Source organism: Hemicordylus capensis, chromosome 15 (genome assembly GCF_027244095.1).
Source record: "Hemicordylus capensis ecotype Gifberg chromosome 15, rHemCap1.1.pri, whole genome shotgun sequence".
Taxonomy (NCBI): domain Eukaryota; kingdom Metazoa; phylum Chordata; class Lepidosauria; order Squamata; family Cordylidae; genus Hemicordylus; species Hemicordylus capensis.
Window position 1 is genome coordinate 11774177 of NC_069671.1, and position 24705 is coordinate 11798881.

Here is a 24705-nt window from a genome sequence, read left to right on the forward strand (position 1 = left end):
TCCTGCCTGCAACCTTGGAGAAGCTGCTGCCAGTCTGAGTAGACAATACTGAGCTGGATGGACCAATGGCCTGACTCAGTATAAGGCAGCTTCCTATGTGCCTGTGCATACAAGCCCAAATTGAGTCATAGTTACTACCAAACAGGGATTCAAACACAAAACCCCCAAACTAGTCAGTAGAGCTGCACAGAAACATGGTCAAAGGGAACCAATTCCTACTCCTGTTTTACAGGCCAGGAACACTCAGGCTGAAAGCAAAGTCATTAGCACAAGGCCAGTACTAACTGGGTTTCTTCTTTTTGTGTGCCATTTTATTTGCTCTTGTAAAACTGTTGCAAATGAGAAAGCCTCACTGCAGGGACTCTCAGATGATTTTGGACTATGATTCCCATCAGCCCCAGTCACAATGGCCACTCTGGGGATGATGGGACTTGTAGTCCAACACCATCTGGGCACCCAAGTTTGAGAAGCCCTACTGTAAATCACCCAGAGCTCAGCTAGCAGATCACCCAGAAGCTCTACCGGTGGACATTCAACCCAGCCCTCACAAAAAACGGGTCAAGGGTTCAACCAACTGCTACCTGAAATGGATCCCAACAGAACGCTGCTCTTTATGCGTTTGTAGACGTACTCGTAACTTTGCGACTTGAGAGGCGAACCAGTTGACAGGATGGTGTGGAGCGTCTGGAGGTTATGGGTTTCACCTTGGGGGCACAGGAAAAAGACACGTCAAGCACAGAACAGGGTTGTAATGCTTCCATCATGATCTTTTCTTAATTTGGCACTTAAGATCTAGATGTTTCGGTCTAGCTAGCTGTATCCTCCACTAATCCTAAAGGTCAGCCTCACAGAGACACAACAGGTACCCTCCCTCCAAGGATGGGCACTTGGAACGGATTACAGATACCTGTTTTTTAACTTGGCCCTCCCCAACAGACCTCTGTGCCCTGAGGGGAAGACAAGAAAGGAGGTCCTCAGGCATAGAAGCTCTTGGAGAGACCATCTTGGAGAGACCATCAACAGCTCCTGAAGAGACCATCAACGGCCTGAGATGATAATAGGTTTTCTTAGGTAATTTGTTTTTAATATTGTAAACTGCTCTGGGTGCCTTGGTCATAAAAATGACCAAGGTAAAAAGAAGAATAAAAATGCAAACAACAAGGTTATTGTTGGATGCACACTGGCATGCCATAGAACACAATAGGTCCATTCACACATTATTGACACTCAGGTACGCAGTATATATAGGTAGAGGTGAAGATATGTTGGTTCCGTTGACCAGCCAGACAAAACATTACTCATCAGACAGTTCCTCAAGCTGTGCTGGTACATTATTCATCAGGACTTTTTTCACTCATCACAGACTAATCGATTAGTGGATTTCCTCAGCCAAGTACAGATCTGAACACAGGTGAAGTCGTTCACACGTTATGCTGAATGCAGGTATAGAAGTACATGTCCCATCTGTACCATGCATTTGAAGGGTCTGTATCTAGGTTCATTTTGAAAATGAACCCATGTCATTCACAAACATGTGTATGAGTGTACATATACATATACTGAATCGGACTAGAATGGCAGTGACTGTAGTGGCTTTTCCCTCCACTCAGTGGTTATAGGAGTCCTCAGTCAATGCCCAGGGCTGCTCCTCCACCATCACTACTTCTATACCACTTTTCAACCAAAAAGCAAGTTCCAAGCACACAAGCACAGAAAAATGAACAAGACAACAAAATGGCAACCCTATGGGCATAATGCCTTCTTGGAATCAAGAGACAGCTAAATCAGCATTAGTGGTGGAAAACAAAGGTTTTTATTCCCAAGTCAGAGGAAATCAAAAAGAGATCTGATGCTCACAGGGCTTCAGGTTCTTCTCTTCCAACACTGCCAGCCACTTGGCCCCTGTCCCAAGGATGGTGATTCTACAACCAAAAAAGGAAACACATGCAGTCAAAGTGAATTTTTAGCCAAGGTAAATACATCTTTCGGACATAACCAGTTTATAATAGCCCCCCAGAGACAATGTAGAGAGGGGGTTCTCTAGTTTGGGTCCCCAGATGTTGTTCGACTACAACTCAGCCATTGCAGCTAGGGTTGATGGGAGTTGTAGTCACAGGAAGCTGCCTTATACCACCCCCAAATCACTGGTCCATCTCACTCAGGGGTTCCCAATCTGTGGTACTTCAGATGTTGCTGAACTGCAACTCCCAGTATCCCCAGCCACCATAAATTGTAGCTGGGGGTTGTAGTTCAGCAGCATCTACAGTACTACTGGTTGGGAACCCCTGATCTATCTCATTGTCCCCACTGACCAGCTGCAGATATCCAGGGTTTCAAGAGGGTCTTCCACAGCCCTAAATGGAGATGTTGTCAGGGAGTGAACCTGGGACCTCCTGCATGCAGAGTAGATGCTTTCCCACTGCACTATAGCCCCATTCTCTAGTCCAAAATCCTAGGACCCACATTTGAGAACCCCTGTTCTACACACTCTCAGCAACCATCATAAACCGGTGATGTCTGAAGAGTACTGGTTTCTTTTTAGACTGTGAGCCCTTTGGGGACAGGGATCCATTTTATTTATTTATTATTTCTCTGTGTAAACCGCCCTGAGCCATTTTTGGAAGGGGGGTATAGAAATCGAATGAATGATTGAATGACTGATGGCCACCAGCTTAGACAAATTCATGGAGGACAGGTCTATCAATGGCTATTCGTCTGGTGGCTATAGGCCACCTCCAGCTTCAGAGGCAAGACGCCACTAAATACCAGTTGCAGGGGAGCAACAGCAGGAGAGAAGGCAAGCCCTCACCCCTTGCCTGTGAGCTTCTTGGAGGCATCTGATGGGCCACTGTATGAAACAGGATGCTGGACTAGATGAGCTTCCTTGGGCCTGATCCAGCAGCGCCGTTCTTATGTCCAAAAAGCTACACTTATTCTACCTCGGGTAAAAACTCACTTGGACTCAAGAGCACTGCAACACTTCACACACCTACTATTTTCATAAACTATTGAGTTATTTGTTTCATCAGATTTTTTAAAAGGCAGTGGGGGTTTTCAAGTAACTTCACAGGGTTTGTTTGCTTTGGTTCTTCCTTCACTCCACTCAAGAAGAATAGGACCGAAGAACCTTCCCACACACTCATTAAAAGATTTGACAGCTCTGCCTGTTCGCCCTCGCCCCAAGCCACTCCATCCTGGCTTTCAGAACTGAAGGTAACCTCCTTCAAGTGGCCTTGCTCTGCGTAAATGGCACTTGAGGGATTGCTAAGTGCTTGCAGCACAATAGGAGGAAACAGCTTTGCTGGATGTAGCAGAAACAAGAAGTTTTCACCAAGCACTGCCATACGAAGATGCATGCCGGCATATCATGACAGAAGCCATCTTGGAGCTGGCGGCCATCTTGCAGCCAGCTTCATGCAGCGCACAGGTGTTTCCCAAACACGGAAGACCTGGAGAGTTGGTCTTGTGCTAACAAGCATGAATTGTTCCCCTTTGCTAATCAGGGCCTGTACCAGTTTGCATTTGAATGGGAGACTACATGCAAGGCCTGTAAGATATTCCCCTTAGGGGAGGGGGCTGCTCTGGGAACAGCACCTGCTTGCTTGTATGCAGAAGGTTCCCAGTTCCCTCCCTGGCAGCATCTCCAAGATAGGGCTGAGAGAGATTCCTGCCTGCAACCTGGGAGAAGCCACTGCCAGTCTTGGTAGACAAAATTTTGCTGGATGGACCAAGGCAGCTTCCTATGTTTCTATAAACAAGAAACCCCAAGAAATGTGATGGCTGTGAATGCACTATGGATGGCTCAGTGCGCTTAAAACCACAACCTCCAGGGAAAGTGGTTTCAAGCTTACATCAAACATATGAATGACACATGTCCCAAGAATCATCCACATGCCAGAACAAGAGGGGTAAGCACAAGAAATACATGCTAATGATTGCCCACCCCTCTCCAAAGAGATAGTTTGCATCCCTAGAACATAAGTGCCTGTCAGCTCAGAGCAACTTATAAGCTCCTTGGGGGCAGGGACCTGACTCTGTAACTCTGTAAACAACACAAATGGCATAATCATGATTGTCTTCCTAAGGCAATGGTTCTCAGCTATGGGACGCCAGATGACGTTGGACTACAACTCCTCCCACAGTGGGCCGCTGTAGGTGGGAATTATTATTATTAATATTAATTCGATTTCTATACCGCCCTTCCAAAAATGGCTCAGGGCGGTTTACACAGAGAAATAACAAACAAATAAGATGGCTCCCTGTCCCCAAAGGGCTTACATTCTAAAAAGAAACATAAGACAGACACCAGCAACAGTCACTGGAGGTACTGTGCTGGGGGTGGATAGGGCCAGTTACTCTCCCCCTGCTAAATAAAGAGAATCACCATGGTAAAAGGTGCCTCTTTGCCCAGTTAGCAGGGGTTTGGTGGGAGTTGTAGTCCAACATCGTCCGGAGACCCAAGCTTGAGAACCCTGCCTTCAACATTTTTATCCAGACTTCCTTTTTCCACTGTCAATTTTCACCTATAATAAAAACTTCAGCTTGCCTCTGTATCTGAAACCACAACGCTGCTGTTCTGAGGTCTCCACTAAATGGGTACACCAACCAGAGTTAAGGGACCCCCCAGTTATCCTAGGGCTCTTTGCTTCCCCCTTCTACCCCATCTCAAACTCCTATCCACCCCCTGAGCTTTCAACACACCGAAACATTAAAAGGGGCGGCCGGGAGTCAGGATAGCCCACTGTTGCATTGCCCATCGGGACTTCGGTCGTTTACCTACCCTAGCCGGTCCACCAAATCCCACAGGACACTGGGGGAGGGCACAAGAGGAGACCCGTCATACAGAACCACGGATGCGCCAACTGCAAGAGCAGACACCAACCAATTCCACATCATCCAGCCAGTCTAGAGGGGAGAGAGAGAGAAGATACAAGCATGGGGGGGGGATGGAGAGAGGAACAAACGCGTATCACAAGCCAGTGGTCTCACCTATTTCCAGAGCTGTGAAGCCAGTATTTCACCTCCTCCCATAGATACCGCTGCACAACACTAGCTGTTGCCACCGGACTGCAGCTCACGATATCATTCTGAGCACTCTGCACGTCCCAAGTAGCTCCCCAAGCGAAAGAAGGAGCTCAAGGCAGAAGCTGGCTTTGCACTCATTTCTGCCCCGCCAAAAAAAGGGGAGCCCTGACTTTCTATAAGCATTTCTATTTGGGGTGCAGAGGATTCATGCACAAGCTAGCTAAGCATCACGAGAGCACACGTTAAAAACGCAGCCAGGTCTAAAAAGATACTTGCCGTTGTGTAGTACATGATGATGTCGTTGCTGGTCATGTTGCCATGGAGAATATGTTCCTTCAAGTGTTGAATTAGTGTCCCCTGTGGAATTAAAAATCACAAAACCACCAGATTTTACAGGAAAGAATGACCACTACGGATACAATGCCTGATGCTCTGCCTTTCTGGTTTAGCTCTTCTGAACTAAGGGTAAGTTCTTGGAGAGACATCTTCAGCCAGTTAGATAAGGCCATGGCCACCGGGGGCATTTGCGGGATCAAGACCCTTCAGGAACCCCACCCCCTCCCTACACACAAATGTTTATCTTGCAAAAGCATGTTTCTAGTCCCTGTTATTTATGGCAATTCATGGGGAAACATGCTGACAATATTCTAACTGCTGACCAAACAGCAAGCTTGGGGACACTGAAAGCGGCCTGCTACCAAATCAGACCAGTGGTCCGTCGAGCTCAGTACTGTCTGCACTCTGGCAACAGCTCTGCAAAGTTTCAGGAAGGAGTCCCTCCCAGCCCTACCCAAAGATGCTGCCAGGGACCTTATGCATGCAAGCAGATGCGCCACCTATGAGCTTTAGGACCACAAAAAGTAGTACATTTTCACACAGCACATAAATAAGCTATGGAATTCTCTGCCACGGTATACACAGAAGAGGTTTCTTCCCCCTAAATTAAAACAAAAAGACTGCAAAATTGCATACTCTCCACCGAAGGAGAGAACAAAGTATCCAATGTAGAAAATTCTACAAGGCTTGTCTCCATCGCCTGGTTTATTATCAAACTAGTCCACAGACTGCTCTACTTTTTGGCGAAACGGTACTGCCATCTAGTGGTACGCTATTTCCTCCAATTTATTTATTTAAAATATTTCCTATACCGCCCAAAACTTGCATCTCTGTGAGTTTAGGTTACAATGCTTAGCACATTTTGGAATTACTTTAGGGCCACGGTGTTGAAAAAAGGGGGCAGCGAGACCTTCCAGGTATGTTAAACTGAAGGATCTAATACATAACCAAAAGAACGGATGTAGCTTAGCACTTGGAGTCTATGAGCTATGAAACAGGAGAGGCTCATTCACATGACCCGAATTGGTCAGTGGAGTGGCCAATCGGGGTAGAAGATAGGGGTGTGTAAGCCAGCGCGATTCGAATGGAACCTACTCAGTTCAGGTGGTCCAAATTCAAACTGGCTCAGCCCCAGTTCTAAGAACCAGTTTGTGGGCTGGTTCAGGAGTATACTTGTAAAGGGGAATCCAGCGACAATGGGAGAGAAAGGTATTCTGTACCTTTAGAAGGCTTCTGAGGAGGCAGCAGCTCTTCCAAGCACCCCTGCTGGACTCCCAAATGACAGCTTGGGCCGGGTCTCTGCACATGCAAGGATGCCATTTTCATGACCTCACCACATTCTGTCCCCAACATTTTACTGAGGGTGAATGAAAAACTAGCCTACCCAGCTCCCACATGATCACCATCCACTACCTTGGGGAGGGGAGACAGTCTTGTGGTAGCCAGCATGAATGGTCCCCTTTGCTAAGCACCATGGGTCTTGGTATGCATTTGGATGGGAGTCAGCGTGGCATAGTGGTTAGAGTGCTGGACTAGGACCGGGGAGACCCGAGTTCAAATCCCCCATTCAGCCATGAGACTTGCTGGGTGACTCTGGGCCAGTCACTTCTCTCTCAGCCTAACCTACTTCACAGGGTTGTTGTGAGGAGAAACCTAAGTATGTAGTACACCGCTCGGGGCTCCTTGGAGGAAGAGTGGAATATAAAATGTAAATAAATAAATAAATAAATAAATAAATAAATAAAAACACGCAAGTGCTATAAGATTACAGCATTCCTTGGGGAAAGGGGCCACAGCTCAGAGGAAGAGCATCTCCATTGCATGCAGAAGATCCCAGGCTTCGTCCCTGGCAGCATCTCCAGAGTAAGACCTAATCAGGTCGCTTGGCCCATGCCAAGGGGGTCGCTTGGCCCACGCCTTGTTCCTCTTTCACATCTCCCCTAGCCAATGATATCAAATGTCAAATGGGACAGGTTAGCCGAGGGTCATGGATGGTCAGGACCCCTTCTTTGTCCAATCACTATTGATGCATAGGTGGGAAAGGTGAGGATATTTAAAACCCTAATTTGAGGATAGAAGAGGCAAGCTCTCTCCCTCAGGGAGGGTGGCTCAGGCACAGCTCACAGGAGGAGGAAAGGAGGAAGTTGATCCGATCAATCAATTTGACGGCACCTAGCATCTAGCAAAAAGAGGAACAAGTCGAGGTTCCCTTGGGGTATAGTATATTGTGACCGCAAGGGTCTGGCTGTCTTGTCAGTGTCTCAAGGCTGTTAGTTTTGTGACTGCTTTGTGTGAGAGAAGTAATTTTGCTGCATGCTGTATGCTTTGATTCATCTGAACAGTGGTAAGAAAATTAATCTGTTTTGATTAAATATAATCCCTTCACTTCTCCTCGTGTCTTCTTGAGTCTTGGGATTCTTGGCAGCCAGAACCTTGAGAAAGGACCCACAGTCTATTAGTGTGAGGATTTTTGGAGTCTTCAATTATTCCTGGTTGCAGGGATTTTGGAGAGTCAGAAATCTCTTACACCAGGCAGGGCTGGGAGAGGGTCCTGCCTGAAACCTTGGAATAATGTTATCTATCATTCAATAGATCTGCTGAGCCAGATAGACCAATGGTCTGACTCGGACTGGCAGCTTCCTATGTACCCTGCTTTTCGAGTTCACATAACCATGAATCGGGAATACAGACAGAAATCCTACCCTGGCTGGCTGTGCCTTAAGCCCCGTTTTGGGTCATGTGATTGAGCCCTAGGTCTATGGTTCAAACTGCACCCCAGCCACACACTCACTCAGTAGCCCTTCATCACCACTCAGGGAAGACAAGTCTCTGCCCTGAGGGGCATATAATCTACAATTTGAAATAAAGCAGGCAACAGAGTAAGTGGGGGGAAAGATGAAGGCAGCGGGTGGGGGGAATATTCTTCCCTGCCTTGTGCAAGAGACTCTTTTAAAAATGTCGGTACAAAAATAGTAAAAAGGTGCTATTCTTTCAGTTAGAAGTACTTAGGATTCCGTTACAGCAAGAAACAGGAACTGAGGAGTTAGGTCCAAGGCAGCACAGAAAAACATGGGTTGTAGGAAAGGTTTTTGAAAGAAGCAAGTGAGGAGATGCTAACTGGGCAAAGGGGCACCTTTCAAAGCAGACATTCTCTTCTATTTAGCAGGAGAGCAGCAACGGGCCCGCTCCATCCCCAGCACAGCATCCCTCCAGTGGTTGTTGCTGGCATATACATTAGGTTCATTTTTAGATTGTGGGGCCTTTGGGGGACAGGGAACCATGTTTCTACATAAGCAGCTTTGAACACTTGTGCCAAAAAGCAGTATATAAATACTCGTAGTGTAGCATAAGTCACATGGGTGTATCAGGAGGCGGCTGCAGGCATAAGAGGCCGCAAGGGAGAAAGGGGGGGAGTCTCTTGAGCGAGCAGGAGACCTTCGGACGGGTACCGCTAGATCAGCAAAGGTTAGAGGCAGGAATGCGTCAGAATGGGAGAGAAATATTCAAAGCCCCAGAGGAATTTGAAGGTAGAGATCCATGCTCAATCGAGGAGCATGGATAAGCCAATGCAAGCACTGAAGAGAATTTGGCATTCTGAACCAACCTCATTAGCATCCTGACTTTTAACAGTACAGTTCTGACTTCTGGGACCTGCTCACTTAACAAGAAGATAAAGTCAGGGGAGGCAGCAAACCCAAATAAGCAGGGAGGGGGAAGGAGAGATGTGTTGGTGGAAATTTTGCCAGGAAATTGAGGGCCTACACAAGGAAATACTTTCCCCACACAACACATAATCATTGGGAGTTTACGGGATGGGGTGATGGACACCAGCTTGGATGGCCTTAAGCAGGGCTTAGACCAGGGCTGCTCAACTTTGGCCTATAATTCCCATAATCCTTGGCTATTGGCCACTGTGGATTATTGGCCGCTGCAGATTGTCGGAGTTGTAGTTCAGAAACATCTGGAGGGCCTAAGTTGGCTTAGACAAATTCATGGAGGCCAGGTCTATCAATGGCTACTAGTCCCGATGGCTGCAAGCTACCTTCATGTTCAGAAGCAAGATGCCTCCAAATACCAGTTGCAGGGGAGCCACAGCAGCAGAGAGGGCATGCACATACCCCTTGCCTGTGGGCTTCTCGGAGGCATCTGGTGGGCCACTGTGGGAAACAGGATGCTGGACTAGATAGGCCTTGGGCCTGATCCAGCAAAACTCTTGTTCTGAACAATAAGATTTCTATGTATTTCTCCTCTAGCTGAGCTGAACATATATTTACACCCACTGCATCAAGCATCCCGCCTGCCTCTGCCAAGTTCTCTTTTCTGAACATTACCCAGTTCTGAACATTACCCTTTACCATGCTTGATAACTGGAATTTCAGTAAGCAACATTAAGAGACAGGCAGCAAACACAGGTGTGCCCTACGCCTCTCAAAAAGGTTCAAATGATGTTAGAAAGTTAAAATCAACCCAAAATGGAGAGGGAGTAAGCAGGTACTGTGTATACAAACATCAATAGCATAATCAAGCTGTATCACACTCTAATCAACAGCAATTTAATGGTATTCACCTTATTTTGTCTCTGGCTTTTTTATTTAAATTGCCCAAAATGAGATTTCAGCTAATTCCAACACTGTCTTTATAAGCAATTCATTCTAAAAGCAGAATTATCTATTTTTTCTGTTTGGTAACTGAAAGGAACTACTGCTTGCCTGTTATTCAGAATGGCTTACAAAACAGGTTTGAAGACTTCAAGCTAAAGACAAGTGGCTGATTCAGATTATACCACCTACCAGCCCTGCACCATGAGGGGTGTGAATGTGTACCATATTCACCTGAATAGAAGACTCTGGATTTAAGAAGCCTCCTTTAAAACACACACACAGGTTAAATATCAATTATACTTGCATTTACCCAAAACGAAGAGGGCTCTGAATTTAAGTCAAACCCTCCCCCGCCCCGACCTCAATTTCTAATACCAAAGAACTCTGAAAAAACAGTCTTTGGTTCAAGAAAACATGGTACATCCGCTCCCCTAGCCTGCTATCCCACTGACACATATTTCACATGGGGAAGGTGCAGTTGAAGGATTCCCCTCCTACAGTCTGAAGTGGTAAGGCCCACTCTATCTTGTTCCTCTGGATGCATTAAAAGTGTATTAAATACAATCAATCCAGCCATTCTTCTCTGGAGGCTGGAGGATGTGTCAGACATTGTTATCAGCCGCTCTCAGATGTCTTTCTATATAGGCCCTGGATCCCCAGGTGGGAAAGACCTACCCCTGCCGAGTGAACCATGCATTTGGGAGCTCCTGTCGTGCCGGATGAATACATGATAAAAAGGGGATGACTAAAGGGAAGCTGCTCAAATTCCAGCTGGGGAGCTTGATCTCCTTTCCCTGCTGCGAGGAAGTCTTCTAGAAAGACACTGCATGGACGAAAGAGGAGATGAAAAAGTCAAATTTTCAGCTGCCAAAATACATGACCAACAGTGTTCTCTCTCTCTTTTTCATCTGTGTGCAGAATGCATTTTGTTCTAGGAGGCAGTATCAAGGCAATGTGTGCACACAGGCATTCAGAGTGGAGCGTTGCTGATTCAACCTGAGCAGGATCTAAAATTCACTGAGCGGACATCAATAAACATGTGAGCATACGCATACACCTTAGAGCAGGGTTTCTAAACCTTGGGCCCCCAGATGTTGTTGGACTACAACTCCCAGAATCCCCAGACATGGCCTTTGTGGGGGCCCAAGGTTAAGAAACCCTGCCTTAGAGGGTACTCTGATGACCAACTTAAAATCAATATGGGCCATCATTCCAAAACGTCAGCATGGCCAACCACTAGGGTTCCACTTTGCCATCTAGCTACAAACCATGGCTAAGATCCAGTCTGGTCAGTGCCAAAGCAACCACAGTTTGTGGGCATTCCCAAATTCAGATGCAACGCAAGGCCAACACAGTGACAAAAGCTGTTGTGGCTGGGGATAATGGGCACTGTAGTTCAACAGCTGGGTTTAAACACATCACCACTTCACCTTACATCTGAACCCAGCCAGCATCCTCAGGCAAGGGCAAGGTGGTCCTCCAACCCCCCTGCTGGATGATGCCATGATGCCGTCAAGAAGAGGAAATAAGCATTTTGAACGGGTCAGTTACCAAGCTGAGAAGCTAGTATTTATTTGCCAACTCTAGATATTGTGCCCCACAGCTCAAGCGAGCTGTCAGATGCACAACAAAAGTTCCAACCCATTCAACGTGTTTGTCTGGAATGGTACTAGCTGGTTATGGATCCTTGCTATTAAGGACAGCAAACCTGAAGAGGAAACGCAGCCAAGCTTATGCTGCTCAAGATGGCACTTCTAAATTATTCATTCCTCAATTAACTGAGCACCAAGGGAGAGGGAGAGGGAGAGGGAGAGGGAGAGGGAGAGGGAGAGGGGTCAATCATTTTGCAGGCACCCTAACTGGTGTCTCATGGACAAAAATGAACAGCCTCTAGAAGAGCTGAGAAATCCACCAGATTTCGATCAGAACGGCAATCCAGTTAGGCAAGACAGGAATTAATGTTGAAACACACATTATTCCAGCATTATCGGTACACAGTTCCTCTAAAGCAGGGGTGACCAAGCTGTACTACTCTAAACGTTGCTGCAACACCCACCATCCCCAGCTACAATTTATTGTGGCTGGATATGATGCTGGGAGCTGCAGTTCAGCAACATCTGGAGGACCACAAGCTGCCAACTGCTGCTCTAAAGGGGGAAAGGTCTCGATTTTGCTCAGCTTGCACTATTTACCAAATACTCCTTCTATACAAATAACTTACCTGTTTGGAATTTTGGAAATGTCTATGGATTCTTTTGAGGAAACGTAGGGGATCAGCACTACTTTTTTTAAATCCGGTAGTCCTGGAAAATAAAAGCCAGGAAAGTTTTTAACTTTCTTTTTACTGCCTGACCTTTTTTTTTTTTTTAAACCGTCTAACCATTTTCAGACATTTTATATGGGCCACTATAAAATGTGATCATGTTGATGCAATCACATGTTCCTCAAAAACTGCAAGTCAAGAAAAAATTATCTGCTATGGCTGGTCTCATGCGAAGCACTACAAAACGTCACTGTTAATGGACCTGGTTTTGACCAAGTCTCTCCGCAGCTCCACTCGCCAATTTTGGAATTTTGCTTTCCAATTCCTAATCTGTAGCAAGATAAAATGTCTATTTGTACTTGAATGTGCATGTTAACTCAATAAAAGCTGCTCAGGATGTACAGTAGTTGCCTCTGCCCCCAGAGCCATTATTTTAATCTGACTCCACCCCCATGTCATCATTTCCCACCTAACCCCACGATTTTTTGGCTTCTACCAAAAAATAAAGTCAATCCCACCACCCCTAAAGTTTAGCCACCTCTCCCTTTAATGAACTTAAGGGAGACAGGAAGGGGATGCTTATCTTCAGCAGCCCCAAACAAAGTAGATCATACCCTTTACAACACTTCGGAGTTTTTCCAGGTGGTTGTGTTTCTTGCCATTGTAAATGACAGCTTCAACAGAAAAGATCAACTTTGGCTGGATCTGAGAAAATCTGTCCAGAACACCCTGTAGGAATTTTAAAAAAAAATGGGAGAAAGAGAGAAATGCAGCAATTAACCTGTATGGCTAGAAAATGGGGAATCCCAGCAGCTGCAGAACTCTGATGCCCTTAAAAAGATTAGCCCTATTCAGAAATTATGTTTCACAAGTGTACAGGTTCTGTACATGTGTTTGTGTGAATGACTACACCTGTGTTCATGTTTAAAGCAAATGTGGGTACAGCCCCCTCCAATAGTATGGAACATAGGAAGCTGTCATATACCAAGTCAAATCATTGGTCCACCTAGCTCAGTATTGTCTACCCTGACTGGTAGCAGCTCTTCAAGGTTTCAGGCAAGAGTCTCTCCGAGCCCTAACTGGCGTTGTCAAGGATTGAACCGAGGCCTTCTGTGAGCAAAGCAGATGCTCTTCTATTGAGCTATAGCTCTATCCCCTAAGGGAAATATCTTACATAGTCACTCATCCAAATGCAAACCAAAGAGGCCTCTCCTCAGCAAAGCGGACAATTCACACTCGCTACTGCAAGACCAGCTGTCCTTCCCAGGCTCAGTCAAACATCAGCAAGGGAAAAGATTTCATGGACTGGTCATCTAATTCTCAGACATTGTAGACAGAGACACGGGCCCCATTCGCACATAGAGGGAAACCAGAGTTCAGCAGGGCAGAGGTTGGATTTGTTATACGTCCAAATGCACAGACCTCTGCCCCTCGGTGTGTTGTACGTTGCGCTATTCCTAGCTGAGGTTAGCAGCTGGCTACTGTACATCTGAATTCAGAACTTAAGGCTGGATTCTCCAAAACCAGAGTTGAGTGAGGTAGCTCCTCCCTCTCTGCGTTCCAACTGATGGCTGTGGCTATCCTTCATGTGAAAAAGGCAGCCAATTCCACCTCCTCTCTGCAGTCTTCCTGACTGCAGATCGTGTCCTGGGTGATATGTACAAATGTGGACAGATAAGCACATGCAGAGTGGGAGGTGGAACCACAGGTCCATTGGAACCTCAGTGCCACGTTGCATGCAAATGTGGCCATGGTGTAGTAAGATTTCTGTGGAAAGTTTTTCCCAAACAGATTTCCCCATACTCATTTTTCATGGAAAGCTTTCCATTTCTACCTTGGCTACTTGAAAAACCTTAGAAATACTGTACAGGGTAATATGGTGGAGATCAGTGTTCCCTCCAAGACATGCGTGTGTGTGTGTGTGTGTGTGTGTGTGTGTGTGTGTGTGTGTGTGCGCGCGCTCACACAAACGTCCGCTAAGTTAATTTTAGATCCTGCTCAAGATGGACCAGGAAGGGCCCACTCTGAATGCGCATGTGCACACGCTGCCTTGATACTGCCGCCCAGATCAAAACTCATTCCGCACACAGATGAACAAAATTAGAGATAGCACCAATGGAGATGCCCCACCCCCCTGCATAAATCAGTCAAATAGCATGCCAAATCATATAGTCTACTGAGAGCATTCAGAAAATGTGTATAGTAGTGTTTGAGGGAACAATTAAGATTTTATGCAAATGAAGGGGAAATTTGCATGGGAAGCTATTCTGGAAGTTTTTTCCTGTTCAATTTTTGTCCAAAACAGTCACATCTCTGATTGTAGTCATGGTTTATGGACCCTTCAGTTGATTAAAGTGGAGCTAGGCTTCTCCCTACTGGCCAGACACACATTTATTTGGAATACTTGTTGCAGAATAGACTTACGTTGATTCCAAAGTCGGGAGATGTCGTGCTCCAAACTGCACCGATGCTTGCAGCTGCCAGCATCGCTTCCACCGCATGAATACCGTTTGGCAGATAGCCTGCAATGATTGGGAAGTCCATAATCAGGCAGCATGACTGCAAACAAGCATGCTTAAAAGACTCTGTCTTTTAAGATTTATTTATTTTTATATATAAAATTAAATAATATATAAAATATATAATTTTATTTATTTTATATATATATATATATATATATATATAAAACCAGAGCCCAAGGATAGATAGATAGATAGATATGATATGATATATGATATATGAGATATATATATATATATGATAGATAGATAAATAAATAAAATAAAATTTATTTTAAGCTCCTTGGGCTCCCCCAAGGAGCCCAGAGCAGTCAGTGTATTTGGTTGTGTTTATCCACACAACCACCCTGTGAGGTAGGTTGTGTTGCAAGTCTCAAATTGCAAGAACAATTTTTTATGGGATAGCTAAAAAATAAAGTTTATCATCATCATCAAGAATACAGCACGTGATTTTGTTTATCCTTCTACGGCAAGAGTCTCTCTTGTGCAAGGAAGAAAGTTCAGCCTCATCCTTCAAGGTCACAGATGGGCCAACTCATCACACCCAGGCCTAAATGACAACTTTCCCTCTTCCTGCCAGTCTTCGGGGCAGACAAGAAGGCTTCTGGGGACAAGGTGGGTTGCAGAAAGAGGGCACTGCCCAACCAATCAACTTCCTGTTATCTGCAAAACGGAGAAAGTACCACTTCCTGCACTTCCAGTTCGAAATTCAAGCAGCAAACCAGTTGCAACATGAACTCCAGTGCAGGAACAGCCTGAAGATAACTGACAGACTACAGGGTTGTGTAACAGCTGCTTCCCTTGAGGGGGAGTGCAACATTTGGTTAGGATTAAATGGTTGAGACTCTGTTAGGCACAAAGCAAATCCTTCAGGCTCCTTGGCATATTTCAAGACCTCGATTGTCATCTGAGGCATTAACTCACTGGCTCACCATCCCAGGGGGAAGGACACATGAGCATCACCTTATCAAGATGAGCCTATCTAAGAGACCAATGTAGCATGGTGGCTACGAGACCCACCTACAAACCAGGAGCATCAAAGGAACGTAGAATGTGTTTCTCTCATGTAGGACCACCCGAGGTGTTCTGGACCACATTGCACCACCCACTAGCTGAGATTGAGCTGCTGAGAATGTAAGCATTTAACCAGAATTTTTGTGCAACACTCTTGGCCGCTTTGCAATCAAATCCCTGGTGTTTACAGTCCATAGATGTATACTTGCTTTTGCAAGTCCTAGGACTCAGGACTGTGCAAGTGGTTAGGACCAAGCAGCTTAGCATTGTCAGCACTGACTAGAAACAGCTCTCCAGGGTTCCTGACAGCAATCTTTCCTTGTCCCACTGAAAATGCCAGGGATTGAATCTGGGACTTCCTTCCTGTGAAGCAGGTGCTCTGAGCTGCAGCCCTTCCCTCCCTCCTGAGGTAACCAACTCTGCCCGGAGCCGCCATTTTGTCCTCCGACCTCCTGAGCTTTCACACCTGGGTGTCAGTTGTGTTAAAAAGTAGAACCCGCAAGCCTATAGCTTGCCCACTTCTGGCTTAATCAAGTCAAGCTTTAGCTGATTAATTGGTGAAGACCCAACCAGTCGAAAGCAAACATTGGTTTGCACGATTCATATTCTCATGATGGAATTTGTATTCTTAGGCCCGATTCGGACAGCAACAAAGCAGCCAGTAAAAGCTGTCAACAAGGCACAATTCTTTTCCTCTTTAGAAGGAAGCTTGGGACCTCCTCCAAGGGCCAGGCCTCCAGAAGTCTGCTTCCGGAGCCCAAGGAAAAACAAAGGGCACAAAGGCGCCTTCCTCTGAAAGCTTCCATGAAGCGTGGATGCCCTGCGTTTTAGTCTTAGCACCCCTTCAGTGGCTAGTTGCTGTTTGCCGAGTGCTGGGGAAAGGAAGGTCGACTCACCAACAACCCGGTCTCCCGTCTGCACTCCCATTTTGCGCATGGCTGCAGCGAACAGAGCGACATGCTGCCTCAACTCGTCAAACCTGACTTTCAAGATTTCTTCTTTGCCTTCCTCTGTGGAAAAAGATTGGAGAGAAGTCCTGTTAGTAAGTCTCGAATAGATGCAGGGCTGGCACCCTGGACAGCTGCCAGGGTCCCAAGGACCTCCAAGAGACCCACTACTGATGCCTGCCTGTCCTGGCTCCCAGCAGCTGGGTACAACCTCTTCCTTTACCCTGATTTGATGTTACTAGCACGAGCCTTGGATCCACACCTTGCCTTTCCCTCCCCTCACTTGCCGAGGTTAAAAATTTCCAATCCCTTTTTGCAACATGCTGCAGTTCGCTGGTTCATCTGAACCCAACAAACCAGGGTTTCCCCTGCAAGCCATGGTTTCCAAGGCTCAGCCAAATTAGCAAGCCATGGTTTGCCGTGAACTGGATTAGAAGCTTCTATACTCAGCTTGTGAGGAGTGGAGGAAGGGGAAAGAGGCCGAAGCTCAAAGCCCGCAGTGCCCAACACCATGGCCTGGGTTTACATCTGAACAGCTTGTAAATATTTCAACCCTCTCAGTTTTGTACAACCAGTATTATACATTCTTTAGTACTGGGAAGATCATCTTTATGCTTGCATGAAGGAAGTTCCAAGTTCCCTCCCTGGCATCTCTAAGATAGGGCTGAGAGAGACTCTTGCCCGTAACCTTGGCAGTTTGTGTAGACAGTACTGAGCTAGATGGACCAAGGGTCTGACTTTGTAGAAGGCAGCTTCCCGTGTTCCTACTGGGGTGCCATTTGCAACTGGGGATAATGGCAGTTAGGGTCTAACGACAGCCAGAGGGCTGAAGCTGGGCACCCCATTTTAGTCCAAGAGTGTAAGCCAGCCACTGGAAGGACTAAATTTGCTCAGAATTTTAACAAGAGACAGAGGAACCAAATGAATTGTTCCCAATAATTGCCGTTGGCCTTCGGAACAGACTCAAGAGTTCTCAGCTGTGATTTTCGGTGCCAGACTCTTTAAGCTCTGCTCTGACATTGAACCAGAAGCAAAAAATAACCCGCACTGACTTAGAACTTAATCCCCTTAAGTAGACTAAAGAACTGGGTACGGTGGAAGGGAGAAGGAGGCAGTCTAATGAAGATTAGAGATACACCCAGGCGTGTGACAGGACAGAATATCTGGCATCAGAGAGTTGGTGGAGAAATCCTGTTACCTTTAATGATGCAACCGGCAAACACCCAGCTGTGTGAGAAATGCTCCCACCCTTCCCCAACCCACATGCTGTTAGGATTGCCAGTGCCAGAGTCCTAAAGGGTTGCAAGACTCCATCACCACAGCCCTCCAGTGAGAAAGCACCAGTTGCAATGCAAGATAGGGCAGGAGGAACAGAGCAATCCTCCTTTCATCCATAGAGTAGGGTTTCCCAAACTGTGGTCCTCCAGATGCTGCCGGACTACAATTCCCATAATCCCCAGCCACAACTCATTGTGGCTGAGAATGATGGGAATTGTAGTTCAGCAACATCTGGAGGACCACAGGTTGGGAACCTTCTGCCACAGAGAATTGAGACCAGTGGCAGCTCTCACTGAAAATTCAGGATGTATCTAGGCTTATGTTATCTCTGTGGCCACGGTCTTTTCTTCATGGGGGAATAGGGTCATAGCTCAGTGGCAGAGCATCCGCTTTATATGCACAAGGTCCCAGGTTCAATTCCGCGCATCTGCAGGTAAGATTGGGAAAGGCTCCTGGCTGAAACCGTGAAGAAGCCACTGCCAGTCAGAGCTGACAACGCTGAGCTAGCCGGACCAAGGGCCTGACTCTGTATAAAGCAGCTCCGTAAGTTCAACTCAGGACCATCCAATCACCAACTCGCTTCAGCGGCACATAAACTCATGACGAATTCCAGTGCGCATGGGCAAGCAGGCGAATCGCTTTTGTGGGTTTATTTGAACATAGGAAGCTGCCTCCTACTGAGCCAGACCCTTGACCAGCACTGTCAACACTGACTGGCAGCAGCTCTCCAGGGTTTCAGGCAGGGTCTTTCTCCACTTGACTGGGAGATGCCAGGGATTGAACCTGGGACCTCCTGCGTCCAAGAGATGTGCTTCACCATTGAACTATGACAGCCTGCCTGCCAGCCAAAGATGGAAGCATCAAAATCCTATCGCTCTCTGTGAGTAGTTAAGGTACCAGGAAGCAGAGCTCCAAGAGGTCGTTCTGCAAGCTCAGCGGCTACACAAAACCTGCCTCCAGCAAGCTGGAGAAATGTCTCAAGGGGAGCAGAGCAGGCTTTGTAGACAGGGATACAAAGATAGGAATCTGGTTGGGAGCGGCTGCCATCTCTAAATGCCTGCAAGGCAAAACTGCGGCAGTGAGAGAGGAACACAGGAGATGCATTCAGCGGAAAGTCAGCTTTGAGCAGGGGCAGCGAACGGGCAACCCATCAGGCATTGAATAATCTCTGCTTTTGCAAGCTAGCCGAGTCGATCTGTGACCCACTTTGGGGAGTATTTAAAAAGGGGGCAAATGTGCATGCAGCTGTGAAGAGTCTTCCAGAGGCAAGAGCTATATATGGGTAAGAAGATGCATTCCTAGTGTAAAGTAAAGTGTGCCATCAAGTCAATTTCGACTCCAGGCGACCACAGAGCCATGGGGTTGTCTTTGGTAGAATACAGGAGGGGTTGACCATTGCCTCCTCCTGCGCAGTATGAGATGATGCCTTTCAGCATCTTCCTATATCACTGCTGCCCAATATAGTAGCAGCAGGGATTTGAACCAGCAACCTTCTGCTTGTTAGTCAAGCATTTTCCCGCTGCGCCACTTAAAGTGATTCCTAGTGTAGCCATTTCCAAATGGCACATTAAGCCATGCTATTTGTGCAGCAAGAGGATGGAAGCCGGCCTTGAGAAAATTATACTGCTTTGTGGGGTGATGCACCTCTATGACCCCCACTGCCAACATAGGAAGCTGCCTAAACTGGTCAATGGGAGAGGATCCGCTTTGCAGGCAGAAAGTCCCAGGTTCCCTCCCTGGCAGCATCTCCAGGGAGGGCGGGGAGAGACTCCTGTCTGAAACCTTGGAGAAGCCGCTGCCCGTCCGTGTAGATGATATCAGTATAGCTAGCTGGACCAAGGGTCTGACTCGGTATAAAGCAGCTTTCTATATTCATATGCAAGGACAGGATACCAGGAAACGACATGAACCGAGCTCTCCCACAATTGATATGTGGCTGTAGCTCAGTGGTAAAGCACACGCTTTCCATGCAAAAGGTCCGAAGTTCAATCCCTGGCATCTCTAGTGAGAGATGGGAAAGACCCCTGCCTGGTCTATGGCTGGCCTTGTGGGAGCAAACATGACTTGTACCCTCTGGGTAAGCAGGGTCTGCCTTTGAAGGTGAGACTTCATGTGAGGACTGTAAGATCTTCGGGATGGGATCTCTCCAGTCAGGAATGAGAGAGGCTGCTGCCTGCGACCTTGGAGAAGCCGCTGCCCGTCTGTGCAGACCAGGGCTGCTCAACTTTGGCCCTCCTGCAGATGTTGGCCTACAACTCCCATAATTCCTGGCTATTGTCCACTGTGAATGGGGATTATGGGAGTTGTAGTCCAAAAACAGCTGGGGGGCCTAAACTGAGCAGGCCTGGTGTAGACAAGAGGCAGCTTCCTGGATCCCTATGAAACAACGGAGCTAGCTCACTTTGAATCAGAACTAGTATTATAAGTTAGGGAGCCACAGAAACGGGGTTCGCGAGTGCTCCTTACGTGCAGCATAGAGGGCAATCTTGTCATTCTCCTTGTGCTTCAAGAGGTTTTCTGCGTAGTTCAGGCGGCTCCCTTTAAACCACTCCGGAATATCTGCAATGCCCTTAGACGGGTCAACCACCTGGTGAAACAAGGCTGGACATCCTTAAAGAATACTGGAAGACAGAAGCTGCACATCACAAGCAATCCAGAGGGGACAGTTTTTCTTTCACACACGCGCCCGCAGACATGCCACCCAAGTTTTGTGACAATGCATGTTAAAAACCCAAATGGATGAAAGCTTTTTCCTCCAACCCATATCTAGACTTGACCTCTTCTCCCCACCACATCAAAAGCTTTGTCCCTAGGTTTCTCTTTTGTATCATCCAACCAGTCATTTTGCCCCAATTAAGCAGCAACACTTGCCTGCTTTATCGTGAACGGGTTCGCAGCAAACAGCTGCCCTGACCATTCCTTTTCACGCCAACATCACTTCAGTGTAAGAAGTGGTGAACAAGGTAACAATAAGGAAGGCAAAAAAAAAAGAGTTTGAGGAACATTTAGCCAAAAGTATCAAGGGGAATAACGAAAACTGATTTAAATACATCAGAAGCAGGAAACCTGCCAGGGAGGCAGCTGGATCATTAGACAATGAGGGAATGAAAGGGATTATTAAGGAGGATATGGAGGTTGGAGAGAAGCTCAATGAGTTCTTTGCGTTCGTCTTCACGGCAGAGGATACTGAGCATATACCTGTTCCTGAACCAGGCTTTTTAGGGATGGAGGCTAAAGAACTGAGTCAGATAGAAATGACAAGAGATGATGTTCTAAACTGTCTGGAAAAACTGAAAACTAACAAATCACCAGGGCAGGATGGCTTCCAAGAGTCCTTAAAAGAACTCAAATGTGGAATTGCCAACCTCCTTGCTAAAATATATAACTTATCCCTGCAATCGTGCTCTGTACCAGAGGACTGGAAAGTAGCAAATGTAACAACAATTTTCAAAAAGGGATCCAGGGGTGATCCGGGAAATTACAGGCCGGTTAGCTTAATGTCCGTTCAGGCAAATTGATGGAAAGCATCCTCAAGGATAAAATTGTAAAGCACATAGAAGAACAGGCCCAGCTGGAAGTGAACCAGCATGACTTCCACAAAGGTAAATCTTGCCTCACAAAACTTTTGGAATTCTTTGAGAGTGTCAACAAGTATGTGGAACAAGGTGATCCTGTTGACATAGTATACCTGGACTTCCAAAAATCTTTTGACAAAGTTCCTCATCAACAACTCCTGGGGAAACTCAGTGGTCATGGGATAAGGGGACAAGTACATGTGTGGATTGCTAACTGGTTGAAAGACAGGAAACAGAGGGTAGGTATAAATGGAGTGTTTTCACAATGGAGGGAAATAAGAAGTGGGGACCCCCAGGGATCTGTACTGGGACCGATGCTTTTTAATTTATTCATAAATGATCAGAAGCAAGGGTAAGCAGCGAGGTGGCCAAATTTGCAGATGATACCAAACTCTTTTGGGTAGTGAGATCCAAAACTGATTGTGAGGAGCTCCAAAAGGATCTCTCCAAACTGGGTGAGTGGGCGACAAAGTGGCAAATGCGGTTCGGTGTTGGCAAGTGTAAGGTGGTGGACATTGGGACCAAAAAAACCCAACTTCAAGGATACACTGATGGGGTCTGAGCTGTCGATGACGACTGACCAGGAGAGGGATCTTGGGGTCATGGTGGACAGCTTGTTGAAAGTGTTGACTCAATGTGCGGCAGCTGTGGAACAGGCCCATTCCTTGATAGGGATCATTAGGAAGGGGACTGAAAATAAAACGGCTAGTATTATAATGCCCTTAAATAAAAGTGTGACCACACTTGGAGTATTGCGTACAATTCTGGTCACCACATCTAAAAAAGGACATTGCAGAACTGGAAAAGGTACAGAGGAAGGCAACCAAGATGATCAGGGGCCTAGAGCACCTTTCTTATGAGACAAGGATACAACACCTGGGGCTTTTTAGTTTAGAAAAAAGTCAACTGCAGGGAGACATGATAGAGGTCTATAAAATCATGCATGGTGTGGAGAAAGTGGATAGAGAGAAATTCTTCTCCCTCTCACATAACACTAGAACCAGGGGTCATCTCATGAAATTGATTGCCGGGAAATCTAGGACCAACAAATGGAAGTACTTTTTCACACAACGCATAATCCACTTGTGGAATTCTCTGCCACAAGATGTGGTGACAGCCAACAACCTGGATGGCTTTAAGAAGGGTTTGGATAACTTCATGGAGGAGTTATCAATGGCTACTAGTCGGAGGGCTGTGGGCCACCTCCAGCCTCAAAGGCAGGATGCCTCTGAGTACCAGTTGCAGGGGAGTAATGGCAGGAGAGAGGGCATGCCCTCAACTCCTGCCTGTAGGCTTCCAGCAGCATCTGGTGGGCCACTGTGCGAAACAGGATGCTGGACTAGATGGGCCTTGGTCCTGATGCAGCAGGGTTGTTCTTATGTTAAATGCCAATGATCTGTATTGGAGGGACAGACAACTGCAACTCAGAGGCTCAGACTGGCCAGAACAGCTCCCAGTTCAAAGGGCTCAACCCTCAGCTGTCTTATCCTACACAAAGCAAGATGGCAAAGTGCTCTTCAAACGCCACTCCATATACCAAGACAAGGGCAAAGGGCTCTTAACCTTCTCCCATACATCAAGAAGCACAGGGCTCTTCAAACACATGCCCCAAATATCAAGACAAGATCACATCTGATCATCTTTTACAAAAGGGTATTTGCTGTTTATAAACCCCATTCAACGGCCACTCCGAAACCCAAGCAACCAACCACAAATGCACATCCTGACTATCTGAATGAGCTCGATGGCCCCGTTCATACAGGCATGCTCAAGAATTCCTTCACATACTAGATAGCCACCACTGATTTTTACCTATGGTTCTCCTGTGTTTGTAGTACAGACAGAGCTACAATACTCCAACCTCATTTGGGTAGGTGAAGTTAGAGCAAGCAACCACTTCACAAAGCAGACATAATGTTTATCCAAAGCAACTTTGAAGAATGCAGCTGAAAGATCACTCCCCATAATGGTTTACCTCATCATACAGGCGAGAGAAGACAATCCCACTGAACTTCCAGAATTCCGCCCAGAAATCCGGATAATGCTCCACTGACCACTGGTATAGTTCATTGTAATTGCCTGCAAGTTAAAATGCATACTTGTATTTAAAAGACTGTCTAATGCCAGAGTGTCATAGCCTTATTAACCACACCCAATTTGTGGTCTGTCCTGTCACCACTAGAAATCAGACAGGCGAGTGTACGGAAGACAGGGTCTTTTTAGTGGTGACACCAAAACTCTAGGATGCTCTCCTTGGAGAGATCTCTCTCTTAAACTGGCTTTTTGAAGTATAAAACATACACATTTTTCAGATTCCACCCCCCTACAATATACATTTTTTAAAAACACGTAAGTACTTGTAAGCAATGGATCAGTCACCCTTCCCTCCCCACCCACAGGGGGGGGAAAGGGGGGTGAGAAAGTTGGAGAACTCTCCTTCCATTTTTAGGCCTTCTGCTGCTACTACAGATTTCGCCATTCTGCTACTTTTCAACATTTGTCTTTTATCATTGGTCATTTAGAATGAGTATTATTCAACATCTTGTTATTAATTTGTGTACTTTTTGTAAGCCCCTATGCGTGTTTTTTCAGAAGAGCAGGAAGTGTGTGTGTGTGTTACTATAATAAACAAAACAAAATATTTCTTGGAACAGATCAAAGCAAAGAAGTTTTGCTAGGTTTATTGATGCCAGTTACATCCTCTGTCATACCACTGACCACCAGTTTCCACCAGCTTAAAAAGCCACCTGTTCGTATTTTCTTTTAATTAAGAAAATTATCCACTTAAACAAATATAGTAGTTAAAACCTCTGTCTCTCATTAGGATTCACCGAAGACGAGCAGAGGCCAACGTTCTCCTGGTTGGTCAATGCCTCTCCAAACCATGGAGGGTTTGCTGCTGGGAGCAAAAAGCTCAAAAAAAAAAGCCCATAATGCCCAATCAATCATTGACTTTGACAGGCCAAAAGAGGAATCTCAGGTCCACCTCCATCAACCACAGACATTTACTGCTGCTAAATTACAGGGGCAAACAGAAGCGGCTTGTTTTCTTGGTGAAATGAGGTGAAACGATGCTCTGGATGAGGGCAGCGAGCTTCGGCACAGCTGATTCCAAGCTGGCCACACAGCACACCAAATTTCCAAAGC

General features: G+C 46.4%; 1 protein-coding gene across 2 annotated transcripts in view; it reads right to left on the minus strand.

The window, feature by feature from the left end:
- The window catches only part of AACS (acetoacetyl-CoA synthetase), a 42510-nt gene that overhangs the window by 14279 nt on the left and 3526 nt on the right, over positions 1-24705 (minus strand). For both annotated transcript variants that reach the window (XM_053280210.1, XM_053280209.1), the window contains exons 2-12: positions 23534-23637; positions 20450-20570; positions 16655-16768; positions 14650-14747; positions 12840-12954; positions 12184-12265; positions 10638-10785; positions 5302-5382; positions 4781-4905; positions 1858-1922; positions 582-704 (exon numbers count right to left, since the gene is read on the minus strand). In XM_053280210.1, coding sequence (XP_053136185.1) covers positions 582-704; positions 1858-1922; positions 4781-4905; positions 5302-5382; positions 10638-10785; positions 12184-12265; positions 12840-12954; positions 14650-14747; positions 16655-16768; positions 20450-20570; positions 23534-23637 — 1176 coding nt within the window. The remainder of the gene's footprint in view (positions 1-581; positions 705-1857; positions 1923-4780; positions 4906-5301; positions 5383-10637; positions 10786-12183; positions 12266-12839; positions 12955-14649; positions 14748-16654; positions 16769-20449; positions 20571-23533; positions 23638-24705) is intronic.